The 16,206-nt window shown below is 31.8% G+C and overlaps 1 protein-coding gene across 6 annotated transcripts in view; it reads left to right on the top strand.

Annotated features, from left to right (window-relative positions):
- Positions 1–16,206, top strand: part of LOC106054556 (CD109 antigen-like) — a 72,239-nt gene that overhangs the window by 30,594 nt on the left and 25,439 nt on the right. For 4 of the 6 annotated variants that reach the window (XM_056037110.1, XM_056037112.1, XM_056037108.1 and 1 more), the window contains exons 10-18: positions 81–174; positions 681–923; positions 1,769–1,952; positions 2,056–2,312; positions 2,565–2,627; positions 3,689–3,889; positions 5,865–6,014; positions 10,817–10,933; positions 12,200–12,257. In XM_056037110.1, coding sequence (XP_055893085.1) covers positions 81–174; positions 681–923; positions 1,769–1,952; positions 2,056–2,312; positions 2,565–2,627; positions 3,689–3,889; positions 5,865–6,014; positions 10,817–10,933; positions 12,200–12,257 — 1,367 coding nt within the window. Of the gene's footprint in view, positions 1–80; positions 175–680; positions 924–1,768; positions 1,953–2,055; positions 2,313–2,564; positions 2,628–3,688; positions 3,890–5,864; positions 6,015–10,816; positions 10,934–12,199; positions 12,258–12,675; positions 12,715–16,206 lie in introns of all 6 variants that reach the window. The other 2 variants (XM_056037106.1, XM_056037107.1) reach the window with 1 other exon arrangement.

Below are 16,206 nucleotides of genomic sequence, written 5' to 3'. Positions count from 1 at the left end.
CTATAGTTTTTCTTCAAATTTATTGAATATAAAAATAAGTTAAAATTTTTTTTTCAAAATATTATTCTCTTAATTTTTAGATACACATTTGGCCAGCCTGTAAGTAAAGGGACAGTTGATGTTGTCATTACATTGGTTTATTCCTTAAAACCAGAAATAAAAATTTCTGGCCTAGTAAGTAAAAAAAAAAAGTTTTTATCTTTTTCTCTACACTTGTGGATCTTTGTGATTTTGTTTGCTGGGTAACAAACGTTAAATTAATAATAATAATAGTAATCTTTATTATCCATGAGGAAATTTGTTTTACAGTTGTGCATTACAAAAAACAATACATTATATTAGAGCCTACATTTGTACAATGGCACACAAGATATTGTTCATACCCTAGTTTCTCTTTAACATTACATGTAAAATTTACTTTCTCCATGCCCAGTTCCCAAAAAGGCAGCAAAGTAATTACTAATAATGCACAATTTATATTACAATAATTCATTTGAAATTTAGTCTAGTCCTTAACAAATACAATTAAATAATGATTAAAAATCAATATATTAGCTAAAATTACATATCAAGAAAGATACAAAGTGTTCATTGTGTCAGTTGAGTAAAACATAATGATGTCTCTACACAATGCATTTTTTTATTTCCTTAATAGTGTTCTTTTATTTTTTCAATTGCAGCTTAATAAAGATGGAGAATTTACACTGCAAGTCAGCAGCAAACAACTTTTAGGGCTAGTGAGTAATGGACAAACGGATCTTAATTATCAGTCTTTTAAAATTAATGCCAATGTGACAGAAACAGACACTGGTCGCAATGAGGGGAGCTCAGTAACCATCATCTACTACAAAACTCCACTACAATTGACATTTTTGGGCATCTCACCAAACAATTTTAAACCAGGTTTAGGCTACACAGCTTATGTGAGTAAATATATCTAATATATAGACTCTAGTAGCCAAAATGTTTTTAAACTGCTGACCTTTTGACTGCAAAGAAATGTTAGAGAAGTTGATAAATTTAGTATAATCCTTCACATAGTTATCTTTTACATTTATTGCTCATAAATGATCAAAACAAAACCTCTTCATTCAATGCTTTGTTAAGCCTGGATCACATTGTCGTAAAGCCAAATATGTATGATTATCCTGCAATGAACATTCGGATTAACCAGGCAATGAGCAGTTAGAGTATTCTTGCTTTGATGAGTCTGGGTAATCTTGTAATAGAAATTAGGGAAAACCTTTTAATAAAAAGTCAGGGTAACTGCAATGAACAGTAGTAGCAAGCGTGTAATGAATAGTGAGGGGTAATCTTGCAAGACCAATCAGAGTAACACAGTCAGGTTTTTGAAAGGTTGTTAGCAAACTACCCACAAGAGAGATGATTTGGCATGATCAAATTAGTGCTTAAGTGTAATATAACTGGTTAGCAGCAAATAATTAGTCAAGATCCTTCCCACAGTTGTTTTGATAATTTCATCATTATGACCTGTTCTTGTTATGGTTGCAAATATCCTTTTCATAGATGTTATATACTCTCATAAAAAACTTATTAAATTATTGATTTTTTTTAGTTAAAAATATATTATTATATGTACATTTTACTTAAATTTCCATTCTGGTTTCACATTGAAAATGAATTTCTTTTTTTATTTCTTTTTCTAAAGAGCATTTAAATCTTAATTTATTTTTCTAATAATTAAAAAAAATATTTTATCTTTATCCATGTTGAAGTTATTTTAAATTTTTTTTGTGAATTTCATTAGTTGGAAGTCAAAAAGAAAGATGACACCTTATTTACCTTAGCAGAAGCCAGTCAAATTCGTTTGCTAATTAATGTGACTTACACAGTTCAATTGAACAAAGAAGAGATGGCCCAACGAGAGAAAGAGCTCAATATTTCAAAGTCTAATATAGATAATACATCAGGCACAGATGAAAAACAGCTCTGTAAGCTTTGTTCTTAACCTGTGATGAATGTTATAACATTTTGTGTGAGAATGACTGTCTAATTTTTAATTTTGTAATCATGTATTTATCTTTTTTTTTAAAGTAATCCGCCCAGGTTTTATTCCATACTATGATAAAACGAAGACTTTAATACTAACCATTAATGACCCCATAAGAACTGTGCCAGACAATGGATTGATACCTATCAACCTTGATATACCAATGGAAGCAGAATCAGTGAGCATTGAAGTTAACGGTCTGGAGCCATTTGCTGCTGAAAAGGCATACAAGTCTGTCTCAAAGATGAAGTCACCAACTGGTACATATCTTCAGCTTAAAGTTCCCACAGAGACCCCAAAGGTCATATCTTTATTGTATATTATTAAATGTTAATTAGTGGCTGTAGTAATCACTTTTGTGATAAATGAAAATCTTTAAAGATAGCTAAAAAAAGAACAACAACATTTTTTGGGGTTAAAAAGAATGTTGTTTTAATACCTATTAAAAATCCAGTAAATTAAAAGACTAATTTTTATTTTATGTCCAAATTAGCCGCCAAATAAAAGTTAAATAATATAAAATCTTAAGTGCTAGAATCTTTTTTTTGTGTAGGTTGGATCAACAATCAAAGTCACAGCTGTTGCAACAGAAGTGATAACAAAACTGAACTTTCAGGTTAGTCAGTCAGTTAAATAGACTAGACTATGGAAACTGAACTTTCAGGTTTGTCAGTCAATTAGATAGACTAAAGACTAGACTAGGGAAACTGAACATTCAGGTTAGTCAGTCAATTAGACTAGACTAGACTAGGGATGCCCAATCTTTTTTTAGCCTTATAACATTCTGGTTTCCTCAATGGTCTTTTTGATGGACAAGATAGCACCCTGACTGGAGGATATAACCTGAAACTCATAGTGATAAAAGTTGATAAAAGGCTTAGCACCACTACATTAATATAGAATCAACTAAAAGGGTACACACATTTAATTGATTAAAAAGAATGCAAGTAAAATTGAATTGACTATATTGTTCAATCTACATTTAGTAGAAGAAAAAAAGAGTAACTTAATCATTTTCAGCTATGACATTTTCTTTAGAGAAAATATTAACAATTTTTTTGCACTAACATAATTACTAAAATCTATATAAGAATGTTCTATAAAAGACATACTGTTAAGGGCAGATGCCTAATTCCTTTCTAGACAGAAATGATGTTTTATAGGTAGCATCTGTGCTAGGTTAGTCATCTATTGAACAATGATCAGATGCTTAAGCAATCTATTTTGGTTAGTACAAAGAAGCTTCCTTTCTTTAAAAACCAGTTTACAAAAGCTGTCCCTTATGGTCTTAGAAAAATAGAATGGTTGCAAGTGGTTACTAAAGTAAATGGCTCGGAGGTCTCTAAAACAAGAATAGGGTACATGTATTTAAGACCCAAAAAAAGTTACAGATAAAGACAGGCACAGTTTTGATAAGAGAACTTAATAAATTTTGACCCATAAAATATGATGGATTTGTCAGATGAAAAAATATACACTGCCCCCTGAAATATTGCATTTTTCCTTGATGTTCTGACTTAATATTTCATTTAAATTGTCTTTTCTAGATCTATATTTTTATTTCTCTTCTACCATTATTTGATTAATAAGTGTTACTTTAAGCAATTTTTTTTTTAACTATTCTATTTTCAATATTTTATTTTGTGTTATGTAATGAAACACTTTTTTTTTCCCAAGGTCTACTCAAAAGGACAGTTGCTTTTGTCTGAAATAATTAACAATCCACAAAGCAATACTAAATCAGTGGAATATTCTTTTACCATCTCACAAGCAATGGCCCCGACACTTACTATAATAGCATTCTTTATGAAAGCAGAAAATTCAGAGTTTGTTGTTGACAGCTTGTCAATTGGTGTTGATGGACTTTTTCAAAAACCAGTAAGCATTTTTCTTTAGAAAAAAAGAAAAAAAAACAACTTTTGACTTTATTTAGTCTAATGTAATTAAAAAGTTGCTCAATGTTTGACACAAAATATTAGCTACCCGATGCTAAAAAAAATGTTATATGCCAACTCTCCCACATGTATGGCTTAGATGTCCATGAAGTAATATCATTAATGTGTCCTAAATAATCTTGAAACTTATTTAAACCTTTATATTGCATTTAATTTACAACATAATTTTTATTATTAAAACAATATATTACAAAATAGGTATATCTATATATGATGTTTTGTGTACTAATATGCTAATTTATACACTTTATAATCTCATTATTTGATGTGAATTAAACAATTATGTTTTCTTTATTGGCTATATAAAAGCCAATATAATGTTTCTATTTTCATGCCATTCATGTGTTGAGCTCTAAAAATTTTAAATTTTTATAGATTGTTTTGTTGTACAGCACAATTTCTATGTAATTAAAAGAAAAAAGATTCATTTAGAATATTGTAGTAAAGTGAAAAGGGCAACAATGATTATGATTACTGAGAAAACTGACCTCGTTTAATGTTAGCGAAAAGGCCTTGGTTATGTTTTATCATGCTCACATCCGCAATATTTTAAGTTTTAATATTACTGCCTGGTATGGCAATCTGAACATTAAAAATAAAAATAAACTTCATAGAATCCTAAATGCTGCCAGTAAAGTCATTGGCAAAAAACAAACACCATTTAGGCAGCTGTTTGAGACAAACATCTATAAAAAAGCTAAAAAGATTCTTTAGAAATAAAAAATTACCCTTTGGGTCAGGATTTTATGATTTTACACCAATAGCAAAGACAGACACAAAAACTCTTTTGTTCCCCTGGCAATCAAATCATTAAATAGAAGCAATCTGCTATAAACTTTTCACTTGTAAATTATGAGTGAGTTTTTGTTTTTTTATAGTTATAATGTTTTGTTTGGTGTGATGCACAAATTGTAAGACAAATTTCCTTACGGACAATAAAGATTATTATTATCATCATCATGGAGTCCCCATATTGATGAAATAATTTTAAAAAATCAAACAAGAACATAAAAGTATAATGCTATTTAACCTTGGTTAGACTAATATTAGAATATGTGTTTTCTTTTTGGGACTCTCCAATTGAAGAAAACATCAAGAAACAGCTGCAAAAAAGAGCGTTGAGATTTATAACAAATGAATATTCACATTAGACTAGAGCAACACCATTTGTAAAATCGTGTTGAGCTAGACACACTTCAGGACAGAAGATAAAAAAATAACTTAGCAATAACACCTAAAAATATTAATTACTTACTAACATAAATAATACTAATAATTAATAAAATACTCAGACACAAAGTTAAAGGTGTATTTCTTATTCTATATGCTAGAATGAATTCTTGAAAGAGCTTATTTGCATAGTGCCATTAGAGAACTAAAACAGCATTGAAATCAACAATTCTTTTTTTTTGAAGGAATATCTGTAAAGGGTTTCTGAATCAATTGGTCTCAGGTTTGAATCCTGGGATTTTGAATTTCTGGATTCCCCCTGAGTCCCACCCTATTCTGAAGGGTACCTGACACTAGTTGGGGAAAGGAAAAATGGTTAGTCATTATTCTGGCCACACCCCTCGTAAACCATCAGCAATAGAAACAGATGACCTTGACATAATCTACCTATAGATTGCAAGGTTTGAAAGGGGAATGTTTCAGAAAAGAAGATTTTTATGTTCTAGCCCAAGCACCCTGCAGAACAGCAGGGGATGGGGTTGGGGGGAAGGGTTCAGAACTAGGACTGTTGTGATGACAGTCTGGAATGCTTACCTCACACTGTACCATAAGATTTATTAAAATAAAATGTATACATGAATATTTATGTAAGCTTAGTGTGAACATAAAATGAAATAACGTTAGCTTGCATATATTACGAAATAGAATTTTCTCATTTGAATTTCTAGATAACTGTTGAATTCAGTAAGACTCAAGTCAAACCTGGAGAGAAAGTTGATGTCACTATAAAAGCCGAAAGTGATTCTATAGTCTATTTGTTAGGTGTTGATAAAAGTGTTCAACTATTGAAATCAGGCAATGACATCACACAGGCAATGGTAAGTAAGCCAAAACCACATTTTACTATAACTTAAATTTTATAATAGTTTCTGAACTATGTAGAGCAAGTCTTGTATCTAGCCTAGAATCTTTAAATCTGTGATTTAAATATCACTAATAGGTTACCTAAATTACATTAAGTTAAAAAATTTTCAGTCATTTATTAAATTTAATTCTTTTGGAAGTCATCCAGTTGGGCTTAAAAGTTTTTTTTTAATTCTAAGTGCAAATAAAGTTTATTTTGTTGAAAATTCAAAATGGAAGAGCTAATTTTGTTCCTAATACTATGTCACAAACATAACTTTACCATTAGACCATCTAGATTTCCATAAAAAGATCTTTCTGATTTGTGACATTTTTATGGAGATCTGGATGGTCTAATGGTTAGTTTGCTTAGCCCTACATTGCTAGGCAGAGTAATTATTTTGGAGGACTAATTCGTGCTCTGGTCAGTTCAGTCCTTTATATTGTTTTTATTCTCCATTGTCTCTCTTTAAAAATGTGGTACCTAGTGCTGCCTTTATATGTATAGAAAATACGAAAAACATGCATATATTTAACCCTGCCGGACCAAGTAAAACAAAGGACGTTTGGGCCACGAGGCCTTCATCAGCTACAAAACAATCAAAAAATAAAAAACAAAAAACAATTAACACAAAATAGTCTTAAGTTAACTTATCTGTCCGATGTTGTTCTCTATCGAGGCAGAAAAGAAATGAGCTACGCTGGTGTAAAAACGCGGGAAAACGTAAGGGGTGGAGATGTCAGGCAAAGATGAATGGGAAAAGGGGGTACCGTGGTGTTAGTGCCCATCGCGTATTAAATAAAAGTGTGCTGGTTGTTGATTCCGTTAGGTTGGAGGGTGCCTGACATGTAAATAAGTTTGTTTTCGATCTGCAGACGGATGTTTTTGTCGTTGCATTGTTGTATAGCAGTGACGAGGAGGTCGGTGGTACCCCTATGATGTGTGTTATTAAAATGGATAGAGACGGGCTTAGTAGCAAAGTTACGAATGTCTCTAAGGTGTACCCCTTTTTCCCATTCATCTTTGCCTGACATATGTATACTGAATACAAAGCAAGAAATGTAGACAGTAAAATGTCGATTATTTGAAATTTTGATTCATTTCTTCCTTCATTGCATGGGTGCCTTTTATGCTAAATAGTTTTAAGTAATGACGCTATGAAATCATCTAAGCTGGAGGATCTAAGAGTGAGTTGATAGTATTTTAAAAAAATGGAAAAAATAAAATGATGCAATTTAAAAAAAAATGATGTAAAACCTTGTGTACTACAACAAAAACATTCAACACAGGTTTTACTATTTCTTTTCCCCAAAAAAATATTATAAGTGCTTTGCAAGCCCCCACCAATCGGAGGTAGTTGCCTAGTTTACCTATGCCTTTAATTGGCACAGCGACTGCGTCGGAAATAATTTTTGATGTGCTTCACAATGTACAATCAAAACACCCGGACTCTGTTTGTATCGTAACTGAAGATTTCAACAACCTAAATATTGACAACACATTGCCAAACTATTGCCAGTATGTCTCCCTCCCCACAAGGCAGGGCAGAACGCTCGACAAATGCTACGTAAACATTAAGCAGGCTTACAAATGTAAAAGTTTGTTCCCACTTTGAGAATCTGACCATGTATTAGTCCATCTTATACCAAATTACAAACCTACTCTTAAAACGGTCAAGATGTGGTCTGAAGAGGCTGTAGAAAAAATACGAGGATGCATTGAGAAAACTAACTGGGAAATCTTTATTGAGAGACATAAACGAACTAACAGAAACTGTTAACTCATATCTATCATTCTGCGAGGAGTTAACAATTCCAACAAAAACAATACAAGTCTATGGAAACAATAAGCCCTAGATGACCAAAAAAATCAAACACCTTATTACTGAAAAGAAAACAAAGTATAAGGCTAGCAACGAAGAGTTTATAAATGCTAAAAATAAACTGAGAAAAGCAATAATTGAAGGGGAAAAAACATACAAAGAAAAAAATTGAGAATTTCTTTACCAAGAACAACTCAAAACAATGCTGGGAGGGATTAAAGAAAATAACAGGCTGCAATGCGCCTCAAAACGAGAAAAAATTTTAGTGGCTGATGATGAGAAATTCGCCAACGAACTAAATTATTTTTATTCTCGTTTTGACAAAGAAGATTTTGTTGATCTAAACAAAGAACTTTTCAACACTCTGTCCAAAGGAAAACAAGAGCCCTACGTCAATTTTGTAACTGAGGATGAAGTGACCTTGTTATTTAAAAGAGTAGACGTAACAAAAGCTTCTGGACCTGACAAAATTAGTGGCAAGCTGATCAAGCTATGTGCGGAGCAAATTTCTTCTATCTTCTGTCATATCTTTAACCAGTCATTGCAAACGTGCGTAATTCCACACATCTAGAAAACTTCAGAAATCATACCAGTGCCTAAGAAACCAAAAATAGATTGCTTAAATGATTTCCGCCCAGTAGCACTAACACCTATTGTTATGAAATGTTTTGAAAAATATATGCTTAAACAACATGTAGCTAAAGTCAATAACAGCCTAGACCCTCACCAATTTGCATACAATGCAGATAGAGGAACTGAGGATGCCATTCTATTGCTTTTGGACCAGCTTTATAAGCATCTCGTTCTCGATATACCCAAAACATATGCTATGAGTCCTCTTCGTAGATTTCTCCTCGGCTTTCAATACCATACAGCCACATCTAATGATAAACAAACTGAGTAACTTAAATGTAAGCCCTTACTTACAAGCATGGGTTCTAAACTTTTTAACCCAACGGCCCCAGTATGTTAAAGTCAACAACACCAAATCGTCAACTCGAGTACTATGTACGGGTGCTCCACAAAGTTGTGTACTTTCTCCTGTACTATTCACTCTTTACACTAATGACATAAGAAGCATCTATGACTCAGTTAAACTCATTAAATTTGCTGATGATACTGCAATAGTCGGTCTTATTTCAGGAGACGAAACTCAGTATCGAAGCTCGATAGAAGAATTTACAAACTGGTGCACCGACAACTTTCTAGAACTGAATGTAACAAAAACTAAAGAACTTATAATAGATTTTAGAAAGAAAAAACAAACTATACGTGAACTGCAAATAAACACTACATCTATAGAACAAGTAAAGGCATATAAATATCTAGGCGTTATCATCAACAACAAGCTTTCATGGGAAGACCACCTTGGAACTCTGACAAAGAAAACAGCCCAGCGACTCTTTTTTCTATACAAACTCAACAGTTTTAAATTAAACAAGAAGATCCTTGAGACATTTTACGGCGCGACTGTACAAAATCTGCTAACGTACGGAATAAATTGTTGGCAAGGCAATGCCTCATCTAAACTGTTGCAACGTCTAGAAAACATCATTAAAAAAGCATCAAAAATTACACTCGCAACATTACCACATTTAAAGGAATTTTTTGAACAAACGTGCCTAAGAAAAATCGAAAAAATCTTGGAAGACAACGGCCACCCGCTCCATCAGAACTACGCCAGGTCGTTGCGAAGTGGGCGACTGCTGTCAATCAAAACAAGAACGGAGCGGTACAAAAACTCGTTCGTACCTCACTCGGTCAGACTCTATCACTGCCACTCATTGATCAGGGAACATGAAATGCACCAAGATACCTGTGTGTAGTCGCTGAATGAACTCTTTATGTTGTGGCTGTTGTATTTATGTGTATTTTCTGTTGTGTTGTCTTTATATGAGAAACGAGTCCTTGTAATCAAATGTCCTTGTAATCACGACAAATTTCCGTAAGGATCAATAAAGCAGTCTTAGTCTTAGTCTTAGTATATATCATTCATTGTTTCAGCACTTATCTTCTCATTTGTGTTTATATTTACAACTTATAATTGCTACCTACTAAATGAAGCTTTTATTTGTTGTGTATTTATGTTGTCTAATTGTTTTGTTGAGAGATATACAGTTAAAATAGAGCCATTGGTTGTCTAATATCTGCCTAACGGTTATCTCTGTCAGCTGTGTTCAAATTGTTGTATAAGACTAGGTAGAATTCATTGTTTAGTACTTAGCTTCACATTTCTATTTATGGGGCAGAAGTAACACATTTATCATTGTTAGAAAATTTACATAATTCTAGTAAATGTAATTTTTATTGATAGATGTTAGTACTCAGTAATCCGGTATCTCTTCAGTTATGTAAATCTACTGTTATATGTAGATTTAATTATTTATAATTTTTATAAATATATTGATGTGGTGCAAATTTTTAAAATAATTTCACTGTGATCTTCACTGCACCCATTAAACCATTGTCTTGTGCAATTAAAAATAAGTTTTTTTCCTTGTATATACATTAATTATGCACTAATATATTATAGTACTTTTCATCTTCAAACAGTTATCTTATTCTTCTGAAAGGTATAGTCAAAAACTATTTAAAACTAGCACATAAAAAGTGTCTTTGAATTTTAGCCAAATTTTAATATAAACTAACAATCTTTTGACTTCTCAAAAGATTTTAAAATATATTCATTTCGGCCAATTCAATACAGATTGGTCGAATATGAACATTTTGATTAAAAGTTGACACAAATAATAACAGTAGTTCAAGTCAACACATTCAGTTGATTGTCATGCTCTTACTTTCTATTCAATGATTCATTTATTCTTTTCTTCATTGTGATCAATATCCTAGTTTACTAATACTCTTAGAAGAGAAAACTTGTGATTGGACTTTGTGATGGCTTGTTAACACTGACAATCCATAAAAACATTTGCACTTGCATTTATTTTTTTTAGGTACAAGAAGAGCTCATGGGTTATGGAACTTCAGGCGATTATGGCATGTGGAGATTCATGTTTTTCTGTGGATGGCCCTCTTATTTTGGAGGCACAGATGCTAAGTCAATATTGTCGGTAATTTCTGTATTTTCATTCCTTTTATCTCTTTCAGTGCATAATATAGAAAAAAATGAAGTTTTCTGGGAAGAAAAAAAATTTCCAGGGGGGTAGTGTTACTAGAACTAACCTAACCTTTTTTATTTTATTATATAACCAACATACTTGATTTTATTTTAAAGAAAATCAAATTAGCTACCAAAGTATAAAAATTAAAATAAATTATTGAAGAAAACATTTCTTTTAATAAGTTTAAACTGAGTACTGAAAAACAAAATAATATATTAAAAATTCATAGAAATCAGGATACTCAAAGATTAAACATTGTAAGTCTACATTTAATTCATAAATAATTGAGAAATGACTAACACTATTTGTCACTTTAAATTTTATAAAAGATGAAAAAATGCACAAAAAATTGTTATTATTTAAATATTTTGGGTCCCGTAATATAATAGTAATAATGGCGATGTCTTTGATTCCGAAGATTAAGAATGAATACAATGTTTCATATGACTACGTAAACCCAGCTGTGACCTGCATTTTTTTGGGCATTTATGCAGACAGAGCCATTGTGCACTGGTGGTCCATAATATAAATTAAAAAGTGAAACCACTTACACAATTTTGTCATTTTTAAAAAAGAAATCTTGGCCATACATCCAATTTACAGCCAAAACAAAGAACAATCACTCTTACATGTGATAAATAAAAAATAAAGAGATAAATAAAAAGTTTAACATTATAACGACAGTGAAAAAAAAAGTTACTTGCTGAGAGTAACACCACACCATAAGAGTTTTTATGTTCCTATATTTATTTTCAAGATTATGAAAAACTATAATTACATGTTCATTACCAAAGAGAATCTTTTTATTTTGTCTTCAACTCTTGTTACATTAACAGTACACACAAAATATGCACAAATGTTTGGTTTTTTTTGGTATTATCTAAAATAATGTTCAATCAGACTTGTCAATTTTTTGCACTGATGTGGCTTGTGATACACAAGTTAGAAATTTATATGACCCACAAACTGAAAAAGGTTCACCACTATACAATGTATAGGCATCTTTTAGTTCACATTTTTAAGTTCCAGCAGTATGCTGCCAACATACATCAATGATATTTATTGTAATCACTTCATTTACATTTCATCAAAGGCTATTATTATGGTTTATTTTATTAAAATAGTACAATTGTCTTAAAACAAACAAATTCAAATTCACACAAAATAAAGATTCTTAAAGGGCTTTTAAATAGAAGCATTCCATCATGTCATCAGAGTGCAGGTGTGCATATAATAACAGATGGTCTAGTTTACAAGTCTGCTTTTGATAACTGTAAGTTTTATTTTTGGCCTTTTTAAAAAAAAATATTGATTTCTTAACTACAAATATTCAAAGTTTGATGCCTAAAAATATTTGGTAATTATGGATTTATATTTTGTATGGTAGCAGTGTGTAACATTACTAATATATTCTTTGATTCTTTAAAAGAAGCAATGTTTCAAAATGTGAATAATCTTTTTACTGGTAGTCTATGCAGCTTTCTCACATGTAAATATTGTAGTCCTACATCTTATGTATATCATTCTTTCATATTTTTTTTTTTTTTGCTTTTACAATAGTAGTTTTTGTCAGTAATATTGGAAACAAAGTTATTTATTTATTTATATTTTGCTTTTTAGAATTACTAATCAGAATGCACATCTTATTATATATTATATGACTAACACTTAATTTATTTTTGATCCTTCAGCATTTGCCACAGATTCTGGAGATTTAGAAATGCAAAAGCGTAAAATCTTTACTTTTTCTCCAATTTTTCCTTTAAATTTCTTTTTATCATGATTCTGTTCTGACTATCTACCAACTGTTCTAAATTTTAGTTTTTTTCTACAGAAGTTCTAGATTTTTTTTTAACATCCTTTAGGCTGCATTGCAATTTTCTGATGAATTAAGAATGGATAAAACTTAAGCTGAAGGAGATGAAGAGCAAGGAAGAGTTAGTTTTTGAAATAAAACAATATTAAATAAATAAGAACAAAATAATACACGAAAATGGAAGAAAGCTTACTGAATCAAATCAGTAATACAGCAAAATAAATAAACCAAACTCAATATTAAGACACAAAGAAGTTTTCCATCTGCCAACAAATACATAATGAGTCAAGGGGTTGGCTGGAATTTTGTCACCGTTTTTTTTTTGTTCATTTTTTTTTTATTGGGAGATTTTAATATGAAACCATCACTTGCCACAATGTTACCAAGTGGGGGGGGGGGGGGAGGTTTGGGATGAGGTTGAAAATGCCCCCTTCAATAAAATACTAAACCAAACTACAATCAACAAATTCCATAAGTGCAGCCAAGAGAAGTTTTGAGTTTAAAATCCCCTCTTCATGGGGTTTTGAGACTAACCCCCCCCTTCAATAAAAAAAACCCAAAGCAAATGACAGTCACCAAATTCCATTAGAGTATAAGCCCCCTCTCCAAAGGGTTTCAGTTTTAAACCCACTACTGAGCCTCAAAACCCCCTCTTCAATAAAAAATTAAAGCAAACTAGAGTCATCAAATTCTATCAATGTAGCCAAGGGATGGTTGAATTTAAAACCACCCGCCAGAGGATTTTTAGTCTAAAACTCCCTCCTTAAGGTTTTGAGGTTAAAAACCTTCCTCTTTAATATAAAACTAAAGAAAATGACAAGAGAGTAGCCAATTTGTAGGGAATGAGTTTAACCAATCCCCCTAGCCAAAGAAAAAATAAATTAGAGTTAGCAGGGTTTAAGTCTCTAATTAACCAAAAATATAGCCAAGGGGGTTTTGAGGTTAAAACCCCATTCCAATAAAAAGAAAAGCAAAGCTAAAGTCACTAAATATCATTAGAGTAGCTAAATAGGTGTTTCGAGTTTACCCCACTACACACACACACACACTTAGGAAGATTACTAGCCACCAAATTCTGTAATCGTAGCCATAGAAGTATAGATGTTAAAAACATCTTTTGAATAAAAATAAAGCAAAGCTACAGCTGCTACATTCCATGAGCATAGCCAGAGAGGTTTGTGGTTAAAAATCTCTCCAACAAAAAACAAGGAAAACTACAGTCAACAAATGTAATAAGTGTAGTCATGTGGTATTTTGAGGCTAAAACCCCCTTTCTATAAAAAGAAAAGCTAAGCTAACATCACTAAATTCCCCCCCCCCCCCTTTCCTTTTTCCTGGGCTTCATAAATAAAGTGCTGTGATTAGCAGTTTTGATATATGACATATAATTTTTTAGTAGAAGAACAGCAGAAAAAAGCACTGTAGACCCCTCAGAATGTGCATTTTTTAAATTTCAAATACTGGAAATAATGCTACCATGAACGCCAGGGTTCAAAAAAACATCAGAACAAATAAAGGGACTGAGTGTGCTGAAGTTTAACACACTCACATGAATAAAAACAAGATTACAAAAGACAGTTTGTGTGGAAACACAAACTCAAAATCGGCCCCCGAAGTGGTCCACCCAGGCAGGCTTCAATATTTTCAGAAAGAACATCCAAATGAAATTATATCAAAGACAAATGACAGATAAGAATGGAGAAAGAAGGTTAACAGATCTTGTGTAGTGCCCCAACGGTCCCGCAGATCAAAGGATAGGTGAAAGTGAATGTAAAGTTAGATGTAAACCTGGCCTAACTAGTTCCCCTTTTAGACCTTGTAGTCTACAGGGCAGATGATGTAAAGTTCATCTGTTTTTTGTGGCCTACGGTTAACGAGGGTGTCATGTAGCCAGCACAACGACCAACTGCCTTTACTTTTCCCCAACTAATGTCAGGTACCCATTAGAGCTGAGTGGACAAAGATTCCAAAGTTGAAAATCCCAGTCTTCACCAGGATTCGAACCCGGGACCACCGGTTCGGAAGCCAAGCGCTTTACCGCTCAGCCACCACACCTCCCCTGGCCTAACTGATGTCTTATAATTGATCTAATTGTTTTGAAAAAACTCAATCTCTCATTCGAATCCTAAAAAAAAATTTCCGCAATAAAAAAATGTTTAGGAAAAATGAAGTTTACAAGATTACTATTCATTTTAAATTAGGTCTAAATTATAATGCATACTAATTAGCTTTTTCTCTTTATAAAACTGCTTGCATAACTGATTTTAAAAATTAGATTTTTTGCCTTCAAAAAAAAAGTAGTCGTTGCATCAGAACTTTGAATGGTCTAAAATCTTGTGATGTCAGATTTTCAATATCTTTTCTAGTTTACGAGATCTAAACGGGACAGATGGACAGACATTTTGCACAAAACTAATAGCATCTTTCCCCTTTCGGGGGCCGTTAAAAAAGGAAAAAGAAATGATTTCTGAAAGTCAAAGCCTTAACAGCACCATTTTAGAACAAAGTAAAAAGATATTTAATTGGGAATGAAGTGACCAGGGATGAAATGATCGGTCACTCTGATGAAGAAAAATATTTTTTGGTTATTTTAATTTTTAGCTGGGTTTCATTTCTCAGTTGTTTGTAATTAGTTGTTGTTTTTTTTCAACCATAGGTATATGGAATGGGTTAGTAAGTGACTGCCTTTCCAAAAATCTTTGCATTAAGTCTCCATTAAGACGATAGGATTTTTATTTTGGTTTTAAAATTTCCATTACAGTCTCTAATTTAATAACATTTTGTTTATGTTAATTAAGCATTAAATCCATATGTTTATGACTGATAAATGAAAATGCTCTATCTTAGAAGTCTAAAGAGGTAAAAAAAATAAATAAGGATGCTATTGATCACCCATCAGGTTCTAATTGACTCTCAACAAAAATACAATTTCACAATGATAATTGACTGAAGGGTATATTATTTTAGACTAAGGTACAACTGAACAACTAAATACTTGATTCTCCCCAATGTCTTTAGTGCCCAAAAGACACTAGCTTCTTTGTTCTTATTCCTAAACTATTAGCATTACCTCTTCTAGCTTCTTTGTTCTTATTTCTAATTAAACTATTAGCAGTAGGCCTACCTCTTCTTTCTAGCTTCTTCATTTTTATTTCTAATTAAACTATCACTAGTAATACCCTCACAAGCAGTGAGAATAAGTGAAAGTTAGTATATCTTCTAGTATAAAACTTTAAATTATACATTATTAATAGAGAAACTGTCATTGTATAGATATGATAAACTCTTTTTTGGAGTTAGTTGATCACTGCATAATGGCATAGATATACTTTTACCAATTATAGATTGGTAGGTTTTAAATAATTTGGTAAGAAATATTGCTTTCTTTTATCTACTTTTGATGTTA

This window comes from Biomphalaria glabrata, chromosome 8, assembly GCF_947242115.1.
Source record: "Biomphalaria glabrata chromosome 8, xgBioGlab47.1, whole genome shotgun sequence".
Classification (NCBI taxonomy): domain Eukaryota; kingdom Metazoa; phylum Mollusca; class Gastropoda; family Planorbidae; genus Biomphalaria; species Biomphalaria glabrata.
Note: the sequence above shows the minus strand (reverse complement) of the source record. Positions and strands in the feature narration are given on the sequence as shown.